At 42.4% G+C, this 15,364-nt stretch overlaps 1 protein-coding gene across 1 annotated transcript in view; it reads right to left on the reverse strand.

Moving 5' to 3' along the window:
• LOC115439649 (IgGFc-binding protein-like) overlaps window positions 1-13,716 on the reverse strand; it is a 58,340-nt gene extending 44,624 nt beyond the window's left edge. Inside the window, exons 1-21 of the mRNA XM_030163516.1 lie at window positions 13,581-13,716; window positions 13,055-13,455; window positions 12,693-12,889; window positions 11,975-12,131; window positions 11,453-11,853; window positions 10,788-11,364; window positions 10,111-10,694; window positions 9,321-9,873; window positions 8,634-9,232; window positions 8,009-8,166; window positions 7,483-7,883; window positions 7,121-7,317; window positions 6,426-6,582; window positions 5,904-6,304; window positions 5,246-5,822; window positions 4,569-5,152; window positions 3,779-4,331; window positions 3,092-3,690; window positions 2,485-2,642; window positions 1,959-2,359; window positions 1,603-1,799 (exon numbers count right to left, since the gene is read on the reverse strand). Coding sequence (XP_030019376.1) covers window positions 1,603-1,799; window positions 1,959-2,359; window positions 2,485-2,642; window positions 3,092-3,690; window positions 3,779-4,331; window positions 4,569-5,152; window positions 5,246-5,822; window positions 5,904-6,304; window positions 6,426-6,582; window positions 7,121-7,317; window positions 7,483-7,883; window positions 8,009-8,166; window positions 8,634-9,232; window positions 9,321-9,873; window positions 10,111-10,694; window positions 10,788-11,364; window positions 11,453-11,853; window positions 11,975-12,131; window positions 12,693-12,889; window positions 13,055-13,400 — 7,797 coding nt within the window. The 5' untranslated portion in view covers window positions 13,401-13,455; window positions 13,581-13,716. The remainder of the gene's footprint in view (window positions 1-1,602; window positions 1,800-1,958; window positions 2,360-2,484; window positions 2,643-3,091; window positions 3,691-3,778; window positions 4,332-4,568; window positions 5,153-5,245; window positions 5,823-5,903; window positions 6,305-6,425; window positions 6,583-7,120; window positions 7,318-7,482; window positions 7,884-8,008; window positions 8,167-8,633; window positions 9,233-9,320; window positions 9,874-10,110; window positions 10,695-10,787; window positions 11,365-11,452; window positions 11,854-11,974; window positions 12,132-12,692; window positions 12,890-13,054; window positions 13,456-13,580) is intronic.
• Between the last annotated feature and the right edge of the window lie 1,648 nt (window positions 13,717-15,364).

Raw genomic sequence — 15,364 nt, forward strand, 5'->3', positions numbered from 1 at the left:
GAGGGGTGACAGTGGGTCCTTAAGCCAGACCAGCTGAGAACCACTGTTATAGTGTACTAGCGCGTTGATCCAAGGGGATCCACGGTTCTAGATGTGGTAGTTTTTATGCTGTTGTGTATTTGTGCATGCTGTCCTGCATTTGTCCAGCAGTCACCGCCAAGCCGTTCTTGCCATAGCAACATGATTGTAAGGCTATTGTATTCCAAAACTACTAATATCTCCCAAAGTATTGCTCCTATCAACTTGCCGTTTTCGCTAGTCTCTTCCTTGACCAAAAATACATATGCATGCCAAACTGCAGAAGTCAGCTCTTTCCAGATTTTGTGTGAATCCTGTGCCACACATACATGCACGCACACAGAGGCCATTTGGCTTTTATAATATAGATAGCTCTAGTAAACCTGAACCATCTGTTAGTTCATCTGTATACTCCTAGGCTGCTTGAGGATAGTGATATATCAAGCACCTCTCCTCCTGCGATATTTTTCTTTTTCTATCTTTATGAATGTCACCATTACATGTCGCTAACTTGGTGTCTTCCCTTCTCATATATTTTGCTTTGTCCACTCTATGCAATCTCTCCCAATGCCTTTCTGCAGGTGTCTCTAGTTCAGGTACTGTCCATTCTTAAAGGAGTGATATTTTGCTTTTTTAAATGGAATTATGCATTTTAAAACATTTTCCTGTGGTCTACATAAACTGTAAATGCTATGCTTGGGTCTGAATTCTTCATTAATTCAACTCCACAGGTCCATCTTCAACCCTATTTCTGAGTAATGACAACAGAAAGGTTGTTTTGAGCGCTGGCCCTTTAAATACAAATGAGCCACTTCACGCCTCACACCCCACCCCCTCCAGGTTGCTGACCATGCTTTCTGTCCTGTTCAGCCACTTATGTTCATTAATACAACCAAAAACTGAACATTTTAGGCAATCGGCTAGAAGTTTGGACATATTTTCAGTATGGACTACAACCGCTGCTGCTGACAAACAGTTATGGCACACTCTGAGAAATACTTGTTGGAAGTCTTGACCTTATATGTGCAAACGTCGTTACATAATGAGTTATAAAATGTAACAAATAAAGAAGGAATGGAAAGGGGTTGTAGAAATTGACTCAATTTTTGCCGAAATGAATATTAAGATAGCTTTGCAGCACCTGGAGGGTTCAAATTCTAACTTTTGAAACTACAAGGGTCCAAATACACAAATAAGTGTACCAAAGACTAACAAAAGCGGGTTTAAAAAATATGACCCCTTTAATATTTGTTTCTCAATTTGAATCTGTCCAGTGTTTGCCTGTGTGACAGTGTCTTTTGTTTGCTGTTCCTTTTCTATGCAGTTTTCTCTCTTATCTTTCCCCTTATCCAAGCCAGTTATGACAAACGGTCACTGAAATTGAAGACAGTTGAGAAGGAGAAGGCTCTTTCTGTGAACTTTTTTTTCCTCCAAGGTGTTTCTTGAGGCTTTCCCCTGGAACATTCATTGGATTTTCTCCTTGTATAATCTTTTTGAGTCCTTGACCTGATATTGTGAATTTAAGGTTTTATTCTAGAATCTTAACAGCAAATTTAGAATTTTTAGTTATTTGATTCAACTTACACTATAGTAGGAGTCATCATACTGGCAGCCACAGTTTTCCGCTGGAACACACCCAGTCCCACTCCTCAGGAATCCCTCATCACAGAAACATCCTTCAGAGCAAACATGCTCACAGGTGGCATCAATGCTGCTGGCACAGGTGTGGCCACAGTCAGTCCCACACAGCTCATAATGGCTGTTGGCTGGACAGTCAATGCCTTAAAAAGTGAAGAAAGATATTTTTTGATATGTCATGCTAAAGATAGTTTAGATCAATAATGTTGAACAGTTGCTAGATTCAAGAAACAGTAAAAACACAAACCATTTCTGATATTTGTGTGTATTTAGATGATGGAGGCTCTGACTGGGTGACTTACTACATGTAGTGTTTTGTCTCCAAGCGTAGATTCGGACATTAGCAGACTGACAGGCACTGACATATGCCTGAATAGATCTGCACACAAGATCATAGCCTTGATTTTCCGACACACAGAAATCATATACACAGTCATTGAAGTATGGCGTTGGGTCCACCTGCTGATGGCAGAAGCTGAGGGGACCATCAGCTGCTGTAATCACTTCACACTGAGCTCTAGCAGGTTGGTCATTGGTACATTGAGGACAGGAAGTGCCACACCCATCACTGCAGCTGTAGTTCCCTTCCACCTTCCAAGCAGTCCCAAACTCAGACGGAGAGGTGACAACCACTTCAGATGGAGTCATGAAGTCATCATTTCGGTTTCCATTGAAGTTTCCACAGAGACCACAAGTTCTCCCACTGTGTTTAAGAAAATGGTTAGAAAGATATTCAGATTTATGTATTAGATTGTAGGTTATTGGAAATTTTATAAAATACATGAGAAAAATTATCCTAATCCAAATGAGGATGAGGAGAGCAGATACCTGTAATTTGAAGGTACGGTGATTGACACTGTACTCCGTCCATCATAAGAGACACTGAGGCCAAAATCTGTATCTACAAATGTGCGAAGTCCACTTGCATAAATAGAAACAAGACCTCCATCCAGCAGAAGAGGCAAATTCTTAGTTATGCCATCCACCTGTAACATTTTGGGAAAAATACATTATTCAAACTGTACCTTGATGAGGCCAGTACCACAACTGAAATGCGAGAATTAAGCAAATGTGATTAAATCTTACCAAGGAAAACATAAAACTACATTAAGATGGATAATAAATTACCCTTCAAAACTTTTTCATACACAACATTTGCATTAAAATGCAATCATATTGTGTAAAAACATTCACTGAATGTGAAAATGATTTTAAAAGCATTCTTACATATTATTGGCATGTATAATTTCATATCAGATTATGGTTGACATAAGCCCTAATCCTTACAGATCTATTCTGTGACAGAGTTATTGTGGCTGATATTGATCCTAGTTTAATGGGAACATTTATTACATCATTTTAAATGGCTTTTCAAATTCATATTTAATCTTAAAGTTGTGAATGTCACCAACTATTCAGGTATGGTTGATCTTACCTTTACCACACCATGGTTCTGCCTTGACATATGCACTCTGTAGCCCCACACATTCACAAAAACCTCAGCAGTGATTGAAACTGGCAGCCCTCGCCATGCCTCATTCCTGGCCTCCACAGAAAACTGGTGGAGTCCAGTGGTGTCATTACAAAGCGTTGCCAGAACATAGCGGCAGGTTCCCTGGAAGTCATAGGCATTTCGATCAAAGGTCAGATAGTGAGGGTCACCTGATGCAGAGCAGGTGCCATGAGGACTGGGATGGCAGCCGTACTCTCCTCCAACCACACGACAGGACTCCTGGGCACCACAGGAATTGGGGACACAGTGAACCAGTCCAGTAATACCATTACAGGAACACAAGCTCTGACATTCATCGCCAACCCAGAACTGTTCTCCTCCCTGCCGATAGCGGCCTTGGTGGTGGCATCCACAGCCTGTTGGTGGTACGCACTGGTTCCCATTGAGGACAAAACCATCATTGCACTGACAACCCTCCTGGCACGGAGTGTTACAGGAGAAAGGGAAGGAGAGGCTGGGGCATGTGGAAGGACAAGAATCTCCACAGACTTCATAATGGCTGTTTGATGGACAGGTCAGCTCTAGACAGAAACACAGAAGTGGATTAAATGAAGTCAAACATGTATTTAGGTCAAAGCCAACCTGAAGCAAAAGGGAGAAACATCTTACCACAGCCAGTTGCATTCCTCCAATGTCCGAGGGTAACACCCTTCTGTTGGCACATCAGTGCATAATCTCGGAAGACCTCACACAGCGCTGATGCTGGATTTGCAGAGGACCTCAAAATCTCCACACATACATCCACCTGTTGCCATGGATTCACCCTGTCCCAACATGCAGAAAATGGCCCACCTGACAATGCAAGGAGGCCACAGTGCTCTGTAGTGTTGAAATTAGTTTCATTGTTATGATCCATAGTTTCCACACAGTGTGCACTGAGGGAGCCATCTCGCCAACTGTCCCCAAATGCCTGAGAACTGTTCACCAAGATACCATTTGGTGTGCGGAAGTCATCATGAGGGTGACCATTGAAATTACCACAGAGTCCTCCTATTGAACTATTGTAAACAACTGGTGCAGTGATTCTGACAAAGTGCGGCCAGACTGTCTGCACAGTTACACCAAAGGAAGTGCGAAGGATGATGCTGTGAATGCTGCTGTGATAAATCTGAATTCCACTGTTGGCTGATGTGAATGGTAGTCTGATGAGCTGGCCATCAACCTGCACGTACACATTAAAAAATATATTAAAGCCAAGATAAAGATTTTTTAAAATTTATTTCAAGAAAAAACAATTACATTAGCATAAGTCTCCAAAATATTACCTTTAAAACAACATAACAATATTCATAAAACACAACCTTTCTAACTACAGCTACAATTGTCTTTTTGCAATGAATGCCTCAATTAAAATGGTGATATACCAAACAGACATTAGAGATGTGCTCCTTTGACTTACCTGTACTCTGCTGTGGCTGGACATCTCAATGGACACATGTGTTCCCTGTGCCTCAAATTTTAGTACCCGAGCAAAGCCCTGCTGGGCTTGGGGGACTTTTTCTGCACTTACTACAAAGTGGGGGTGACTGGACATTCCCATTACTTTGGCAAGGGTCAGCTGACAAGCCCCAGGATACTGGTATGTCAACCCATCAAATGTTTGATATGACCCTGGGCCCCTGATCCAACATGTGCCAAAGCTGTTAGGTCTGCATCCTCTTTCTCCTTCCTCCAACCTGCAGGATTCAAGTGGACCACAACCATAGGGCTGACAGCTCATAGAGCCATAACTGCAGTTACACTGTCTCCCACAGTCTTGGTCTAATATTACAGTCTCTCCAGAGTGGTAGTAGTTTCCCTCAAAACTGCAGCCACACTGAGCATGAGGGACACAGTTCCCACCGCTGAGGATGTAACCTGAATTACAGATGCAGCTCTCCTGAGCAGGGAGGGGGCAGTTCTGGGTAGAATTAGGATTGACGCAGGTGGCAGGACATCCTGTACCCTGGGACTCAAAGTGGCTGTTGGCTGGGCAGGGGATTTCTAGAATGAAATTCATAAAAAGGTTGACACTGGGGTCAGAATAAATTTATAAAAAGGTTCTTTCAAATTTACTTTTATGACTGACAGACATACCACAGAAGCCCTGTCTCCTCCAGCTAGGCAGCTGTACACCATTCTGTTGACACTGACTTGCATATGCACTTAGGGCTTGGCAAAGAATAGGTTGGTATCCTCGCCCGAAACACAGGTCAAAAACACAACTCTCCATGAAGTTTTGTGGGGGAAGCTCTTCATGGCAAGCAGCAAAAGGCCCAGAGCTGTTCTGAAGAATACCACAATGATCACTGTTGCCGTATAAAGCTGTCTGAGCATCAGTACAGGAAGCACAGCCCAGACCTCCACACCCAGTCCCACAACCATCATCATCTTCTCCTGGTGCTTTCCAGCTGTTGGCGAAGACAACATCAGAGCTCACAACTACGCCTTGCCGAGTTCGAAAGTCGTCCTCTGGGTGATTGTTGAAGTCCCCACACAGGCCACATGTCTTATTCTGGTAACCATAGGGGACACTAATCTGCACATAATGATTTGCGTCATAGGATACAACTAATCCAAAGACAGTGCTGATGGTCACAGAAAAACCTGATTCATAAACTTGGACTGTGCCATTGTTGAGGAAGAAGGGTGTGGTCATGAATTGTCCATTGACCTGTAAGACAGCATGTTGTAGTAAAAAAAAGCTCTACAATAAGTACATTTGAATATTACAATTATTGCGATAACCACTAACCTTGGCCGCACCACGACGTCCTTTTACAAGCTCAATGGTTTCATTATAAACAAACACTTTGACCAGTCGTGTCCAAGAGACATGCGTGCTGCCTCGATGCTCATTAGAACCTTCTACTCTATAGTAGGGCTGTCCATCACCACATTGCTCAGACAGAATGTACGTACACGTGCCTTGGAAGTGAAACACAGCCCCATCAAAAGTATAATAATGTGGATCACCACTTATGGTGCAGATTCGCCTCTGGATTGCTTGACAGGAAAATTGAAACTCATCACGTTGGCATATTTGAGAAAAGGTACAGGGCTGGTTCTGACACTGCAGGCCTGATGAGGTGCAGGTGCACTTTTGTGCACACGTACTGTCACTCCAGAATGAGTCACCCAGCTGCACAGGCTCACCTTAAAAATAACAAGGACAGGAAATAACCATTTTGTGGTATTCATGTCAATACAAAAGAATAATTTTCCATTTAATTTGGTCTAAACTCGTATTAAAAGTGTGTAGTGTAGCTTTAGTCACCCTCAAAGATGCAATTCTGATCAAAACAGCCCAGCTGGCCATTTCTGATGGTACATTGTTGTGAAACGGTGCAGGATGCAGAAGAACAACGCAGGTCATTGGGAGCATGGCATGCACAATTTTGGAAGCAGCCATCGGTCCAAAAGGATTCACCAGCCTACATCCAAAAGCAAAATGCATAGCACTTAGCAGGCCAAATGCAGCTTTAAATGGAATCACTGTACATATCACACAACAATCCATCTCAAGCGTATACTGGCATGGCACATTTGGTGTGAGCTATCCCATCTATCATTAAGATTAAACTGATTTGTAAATTATGCTAGAAATAGAAATATAGAAATATTAAAAAAAAAAAAAATAGATGGAAAACCCAAAATTATGACTCATCTAAAATGTTCATTGAGGAGGGGTGGTGACTGTATTTATTGTATGCTTGCAAGTACAAAAGGTAATTCCAAATTAATCAGTACAAATACGTAGCGAAGTGAGAATCTTTGTGAAAGGATAACTGTATATTATTATTGGACCTATATGGATTTAACTGAATGGAATACAAAAGTTAAAATTTTAAGAACAAATAGACTAGTAGTTGTTTGACCAAGAAAAAAGGACCTGAAATTGATGCAAGACAGGGTTTTATTCTAGTATCTCAAGAGTGAATTTAGGATTTTTAGTTATTTGATTCAACTTACACTATAGTAGGAGCCATCATACTGGCAGCCACAGTTTTCCGCTGGAACACACCCAGTCCCACTCCTCAGGAATCCCTCATCACAGAAACATCCTTCAGAGCAAACATGCTCACAGGTGGCATCAATGCTGCTGGCACAGGTGTGGCCACAGTCAGTCCCACACAGCTCATAATGGCTGTTGGCTGGACAGTCAATGCCTTAAAAAGTGAAGAAAGACATTTTTTGATATGTCATGTTAATGATAATTTAGATCAATAATAATGAACAATTGCTAGATTCAAGAAACAATCTGAGTAAAAACACAAACCATTTCTGATATTTGTGTGTATTTAGATGATGGAGGCTCTGACTGGGTGACTTACTACATGTAGTGTTTTGTCTCCAAGCGTAGATTCGGACATTAGCAGACTGACAGGCACTGACATATGCCTGAATAGATCTGCACACAAGATCATAGCCTTGATTTTCCGACACACAGAAATCATATACACAGTCATTGAAGTATGGCGTTGGGTCCACCTGCTGATGGCAGAAGCTGAGGGGGCCATCAGCTGCTGTAATCACTTCACACTGAGCTCTAGCAGGTTGGTCATTGGTACATTGAGGACAGGAAGTGCCACACCCATCACTGCAGCTGTAGTTCCCTACCACCTTCCAAGCAGTCCCAAACTCAGATGGAGAGGTGACTACCACTCCAGATGGAGTCATGAAGTCATCATTTCGGTTTCCATTGAAGTTTCCACAGAGACCACAAGTTCTCCCACTGTGTTTAAGAAAATGGTTAGAAAGATATTCAGATTTATGTATTAGATTGTAGGTTATTGGAAATTTTATAAAATACATGAGAAAAATTATCCTAATCCAAATGAGGATGAGGAGAGCAGATACCTGTAATTTGAAGGTACGGTGATTGACACTGTACTCCGTCCATCATAAGAGACACTGAGGCCAAAATCTGTATCTACAAATGTGCGAAGTCCACTTGCATAAATAGAAACAAGACCTCCATCCAGCAGAAGAGGCAAATTCTTAGTTATGCCATCCACCTGTAACATTTTGGGAAAAATACATTATTCAAACTGCACAATGATTGTGGATTTCTGAGGCCAGTACCACAACTAAAATGTAACAGTTACACAAATGTGATTTCATTTTACCATAAAGGAAAAATATAAAACTAAATTAAGATGGTTTTAATAAATTACCCTTCAAACCTTTTTCCATACACATTTGAATTAAATTTCAATCATATTGTGAAAACAAAACATTCACTGAATGTTAAAATGATTTTAAATGCATTCTTACATACTACTGACATGTATAACTTCATATCAGATTATGGTTGACATAAGCACTAATCCTTACAGATCTATTTTGTAACAGAGTTATTGTGGCTGATATTGATCCTAGTTTAATGGGAACATTTATTACATCATTTTAAATGGCTTTTCAAATTCATATTTAATCTTAAAGTTGTGAATATCACCAACTATTCAGGTACGGTTGATCTTACCTTTACCACACCATGGTTCTGCCTTGACATATGCACTCTGTAGCCCCACACATTCACAAAAACCTCAGCAGTGATTGAAACTGGCAGCCCTCGCCATGCCTCATTCCTGGCCTCCACAGAAAACTGGTGGAGTCCAGTGGTGTCATTACAAAGCGTTGCCAGAACATAGCGGCAGGTTCCCTGGAAGTCATAGGCATTTCGATCAAAGGTCAGATAGTGAGGGTCACCTGATGCAGAGCAGGTGCCATGAGGACTGGGATGGCAGCCGTACTCTCCTCCAACCACACGACAGGACTCCTGGGCACCACAGGAATTGGGGACACAGTGAACCAGTCCAGTAATACCATCACAGGAACACAGGCTCTGACATTCATCGCCAACCCAGAACTGTTCTCCTCCCTGCCGATAGCGGCCTTGGTGGTGGCATCCACAGCCTGTTGGTGGTACGCACTGGTTCCCATTGAGGACAAAACCATCATCGCACTGACAACCCTCCTGGCACGGAGTGTTACAGGAGAAAGGGAAGGAGAGGCTGGGGCATGTGGAAGGACAAGAATCTCCACAGACTTCATAATGGCTGTTTGATGGACAGGTCAGCTCTGGACAGAAACACAGAAGTGGATTAAATGAAGTCAAACATGTATTTAGGTCAAAGCCAACCTGAAGCAAAAGGGAGAAACATCTTACCACAGCCAGTTGCATTCCTCCAATGTCCGAGGGTAACACCCTTCTGTTGGCACATCAGTGCATAATCTCGGAAGACCTCACACAGCGCTGATGCTGGATTTGCAGAGGACCTCAAAATCTCCACACATACATCCACCTGTTGCCATGGATTCACCCTGTCCCAACATGCAGAAAATGGCCCACCTGACAATGCAAGGAGGCCACAGTGCTCTGTAGTGTTGAAATTAGTTTCATTGTTATGATCCATAGTTTCCACACAGTGTGCACTGAGGGAGCCATCTCGCCAACTGTCCCCAAATGCCTGAGAACTGTTCACCAAGATACCATTGGGTGTGCGGAAGTCATCATGAGGGTGACCATTGAAATTACCACAGAGTCCTCCTATTGAACTACTGTAAACAACTGGTGCAGTGATTCTGACAAAGTGCGGCCAGACTGTCTGCACAGTTACACCAAAGGAAGTGTGAAGGACGATGCTGTGAATGCTGCTGTGATAAATCTGAATTCCACTGTTGGCTGATGTGAATGGTAGTCTGATGAGCTGGCCATCAACCTGCACGTACACATTAAAAAATATATTAAAGCCAAGATAAAGATTTTTTAAAATTTATTTCAAGAAAAAACAATTACATTAGCATAAGTCTCCAAAATGTTACCTTTAAAACAACATAACAATATTCATAAAACACAACCTTTCTAACTACAGCTACAATTGTCTTTTTGCAATGAATGCCTCAATTAAAATGGTGATATACCAAACAGACATTAGAGATGTGCTCCTTTGACTTACCTGTACTCTGCTGTGGCTGGACATCTCAATGGACACATGTGTTCCCTGTGCCTCAAATTTTAGTACCCGAGCAAAGCCCTGCTGGGCTTGGGGGACTTTTTCTGCACTTACTACAAAGTGGGGGTGACTGGACATTCCCATTACTTTGGCAAGGGTCAGCTGACAAGCCCCAGGATACTGGTATGTCAACCCATCAAATGTTTGATATGACCCTGGGCCCCTGATCCAACATGTGCCAAAGCTGTTAGGTCTGCATCCTCTTTCTCCTTCCTCCAACCTGCAGGATTCAAGTGGACCACAACCATAGGGCTGACAGCTCATAGAGCCATAACTGCAGTTACACCGTCTCCCACAGTCTTGGTCTAATATTACAGTCTCTCCAGAGTGGTAGTAGTTTCCCTCAAAACTGCAGCCACACTGAGCATGAGGGACACAGTTCCCACCGCTGAGGATGTAACCTGAATTACAGATGCAGCTCTCCTGAGCAGGGAGGGGGCAGTTCTGGGTAGAATTAGGATTGACGCAGGTGGCAGGACATCCTGTACCCTGGGACTCAAAGTGGCTGTTGGCTGGGCAGGGGATTTCTAGAATGAAATTCATAAAAAGGTTGACACTGGGGTCAGAATAAATTTATAAAAAGGTTCTTTCAAATTTACTTTTATGACTGACAGACATACCACAGAAGCCCTGTCTCCTCCAGCTAGGCAGCTGTACACCATTCTGTTGACACTGACTTGCATATGCACTTAGGGCTTGGCAAAGAATAGGTTGGTATCCTCGCCCGACACACAGGTCAAAAACACAACTCTCCACGAAGTTTTGTGGGGGAAGCTCTTCATGGCAAGCAGCAAAAGGCCCAGAGCTGTTCTGAAGAATACCACAATGATCACTGTTGCCGTATAAAGCTGTCTGAGCATCAGTACAGGAAGCACAGCCCAGACCTCCACACCCAGTCCCACAACCATCATCATCTTCTCCTGGTGCTTTCCAGCTGTTGGCGAAGACAACATCAGAGCTCACAACTACGCCTTGCCGAGTTCGAAAGTCGTCCTCTGGGTGACTGTTGAAGTCCCCACACAGGCCACATGTCTTATTCTGGTAACCATAGGGGACACTGATCTTCACATGATGATATGCGTCATAGGATACAACTAATCCAAAGACAGTGCTGATGGTCACAGAAAAACCTGATTCATAAACTTGGACTGTGCCATTGTTGAGGAAGAAGGGTGTGGTCATGAATTGCCCATTGACCTGTAAGACAGCATGTTGTAGTAAAAATACACAAAATGCTTGACAATAAGTACATTTGAATATTACAATTATTGTGATAACCACTAACTTTGGCCGCACCACGACGTCCTTTTACAAGCTCAATGGTTTCATTATAAACAAACACTTTGACCAGTCGTGTCCAAGAGACATGCGTGCTGCCTCGATGCTCATTAGAACCTTCTACTCTATAGTAGGGCTGTCCATCACCACATTGCTCAGACAGAATGTACGTACACGTGCCTTGGAAGTGAAACACAGCCCCATCAAAAGTATAATAATGTGGATCACCACTTATGGTGCAGGTTCGCCTCTGGATTGCTTGACAGGAAAATTGAAACTCATCACGTTGGCATATTTGAGAAAAGGTGCAGGGCTGGTTCTGACACTGCAGGCCTGATGAGGTGCAGGTGCACTTTTGTGCACACGTACTGTCACTCCAGAATGAGTCACCCAGCTGCACAGGCTCACCTTAAAAATAACAAGGACAGGAAATAACCATTTTGTGGTATTCATGTCAATACAAAAGAATAATTTTCCATTTAATTTGGTCTAAACTCGTATTAAAAGTGTGTAGTGTAGCTTTAGTCACCCTCAAAGATGCAATTCTGATCAAAACAGCCCAGCTGGCCATTTCTGATGGTACACTGTTGTGAAACGGTGCAGGATGCAGAAGAACAACGCAGGTCATTGGGAGCATGGCATGCACAATTTTGGAAGCAGCCATCGGTCCAAAAGGATTCACCAGCCTACATCCAAAAGCAAAATGCATAGCACTTAGCAGGCCAAATGCAGCTTTAAATGGAATCACTGTACATATCACACAACGATCCATCTCAAGCGTATACTGGCATGGAACATTTGGTGTGAGCTATCCCATCTATCATTAAGATTAAACTGATTTGTAAATTATGCTAGAAATAGAAATTATGCTAGAAATAGAAATATAGAAATATTTAAAAAAAAAAAAAAAAAATAGATGGAAAACCCAAAAGTATGACTCATCTAAAATGTTCATTGAGGAGGGGTGGTGACTGTATTTATTGTATGCTTGCAAGTACAAAAGGTAATTCCAAATTAATCAGTACAAATATGTAGCGAAGTGAGAATCTTTGTGAAAGGATAATTTTATATTATTATTGGACCCATATAGATTTAACTGAATGGAATACGAAAATTAAAATTTTAAGAACAAATAGACTAATAGTTGTTTGACCAAGAAAAAAGGACCTGAAATTGATGCAAGACAGGGTTTTATTCTAGTATCTCAAGAGTGAATTTAGGATTTTTAGTTATTTGTTTCAACTTACACTATAGTAGGAGCCATCATACTGGCAGCCACAGTTTTCCGCTGGAACACACCCAGTCCCACTCCTCAGGAATCCCTCATCACAGAAACATCCTTCAGAGCAAACATGCTCACAGGTGGCATCAATGCTGCTGGCACAGGTGTGGCCACAGTCAGTCCCACACAGCTCATAATGGCTGTTGGCTGGACAGTCAATGCCTTAAAAAGTGAAGAAAGATATTTTTTGATATGTCATGTTAATGATAATTTAGATCAATAATAATGAACAATTGCTAGATTCAAGAAACAATCTGAGTAAAAACACAAACCATTTCTGATATTTGTGTGTATTTAGATGATGGAGGCTCTGACTGGGTGACTTACTACATGTAGTGTTTTGTCTCCAAGCGTAGATTCGGACATTAGCAGACTGACAGGCACTGACATATGCCTGAATAGATCTGCACACAAGATCATAGCCTTGATTTTCCGACACACAGAAATCATATACACAGTCATTGAAGTATGGCGTTGGGTCCACCTGCTGATGGCAGAAGCTGAGGGGACCATCAGCTGCTGTAATCACTTCACACTGAGCTCTAGCAGGTTGGTCATTGGTACATTGAGGACAGGAAGTGCCACACCCATCACTGCAGCTGTAGTTCCCTTCCACCTTCCAAGCAGTCCCAAACTCAGATGGAGAGGTGACAACCACTTCAGATGGAGTCATGAAGTCATCATTTCGGTTTCCATTGAAGTTTCCACAGAGACCACAAGTTCTCCCACTGTGTTTAAGAAAATGGTTAGAAAGATATTCAGATTTATGTATTAGATTGTAGGTTATTGGAAATTTTATAAAATACATGAGAAAAATTATCCTAATCCAAATGAGGATGAGGAGAGCAGATACCTGTAATTTGAAGGTACGGTGATTGACACTGTACTCCGTCCATCATAAGAGACACTGAGGCCAAAATCTGTATCTACAAATGTGCGAAGTCCACTTGCATAAATAGAAACAAGACCTCCATCCAGCAGAAGAGGCAAATTCTTAGTTATGCCATCCACCTGTAACATTTTGGGAAAAATACATTATTCAAACTGCACGATGATTGTGGATTTCTGAGGCCAGTACCACAACTAAAATGTAACAGTTACACAAATGTGATTTCATTTTACCATAAAGGAAAATATAAAACTAAATTAAGATGGTTTTAATAAATTACCCTTCAAACCTTTTTCCATACATATTTGAATTAAATTATGATCATATTGTGAGAACAAAACATTCACTGAATGTTAAAATGATTTTAAATGCATTCTTACATATTATTGACATGTATAACTTCATATCAGATTATGGTTGACATAAGCACTAATCCTTACAGATCTACTTTGTAACAGAGTTATTGTGGCTGATATTGATCCTAGTTTAATGGGAACATTTATTACATCATTTTAAATGGCTTTTCAAATTCATATTTAATCTTAAAGTTGTGAATGTCACCAACTATTCAGGTACGGTTGATCTTACCTTTACTACACCATGGTTCTGCCTTGACATATGCACTCTGTAGCCCCACACATTCACAAAAACCTCAGCAGTGATTGAAACTGGCAGCCCTCGCCATGCCTCATTCCTGGCCTCCACAGAAAACTGGTGGAGTCCAGTGGTGTCATTACAAAGCGTTGCCAGAACATAGCGGCAGGTTCCCTGGAAGTCATAGGCATTTCGATCAAAGGTCAGATAGTGAGGGTCACCTGATGCAGAGCAGGTGCCATGAGGACTGGGATGGCAGCCGTACTCTCCTCCAACCACACGACAGGACTCCTGGGCACCACAGGAATTGGGGACACAGTGAACTATTCCTGTAGTACCATTACAGGAACACAGGCTCTGACATTCATCGCCAGCCCAGAACTGTTCTCCTCCCTGCCGATAGCGGCCTTGGTGGTGGCATCCACAGCCTGTTGGTGGTACGCACTGGTTCCCATTGAGGACAAAACCATCATCGCACTGACAACCCTCCTGGCACGGAGTGTTACAGGAGAAAGGGAAGGAGAGGCTGGGGCATGTGGAAGGACAAGATGTTCCGCAGACTTCATAATGGCTGTTTGATGGACAGGTCAGCTCTGGACAGAAACACAGAAGTGGATTAAATGAAGTCAAACATGTATTTAGGTCAAAGCCAACCTGAAGCAAAAGGGAGAAACATCTTACCACAGCCAGTTGCATTCCTCCAATGTCCGAGGGTAACACCCTTCTGTTGGCACATCAGTGCATAATCTCGGAAGACCTCACACAGCGCTGATGCTGGATTTGCAGAGGACCTCAAAATCTCCACACATACATCCACCTGTTGCCATGGATTCACCCTGTCCCAACATGCAGAAAATGGCCCACCTGACAATGCAAGGAGGCCACAGTGCTCTGTAGTGTTGAAATTAGTTTCATTGTTATGATCCATAGTTTCCACACAGTGTGCACTGAGGGAGCCATCTCGCCAACTGTCCCCAAATGCCTGAGAACTGTTGACCAAGATACCATTGGGTGTGCGGAAGTCATCATGAGGGTGACCATTGAAATTACCACAGAGTCCTCCTATTGAACTACTGTAAACAACTGGTGCAGTGATTCTGACAAAGTGCGGCCAGACTGTCTGCACAGTTACACCAAAGGAAGTGCGAAGGATG

Source organism: Sphaeramia orbicularis, chromosome 19 (genome assembly GCF_902148855.1).
Source record: "Sphaeramia orbicularis chromosome 19, fSphaOr1.1, whole genome shotgun sequence".
Classification (NCBI taxonomy): Eukaryota; Metazoa; Chordata; class Actinopteri; order Kurtiformes; family Apogonidae; genus Sphaeramia; species Sphaeramia orbicularis.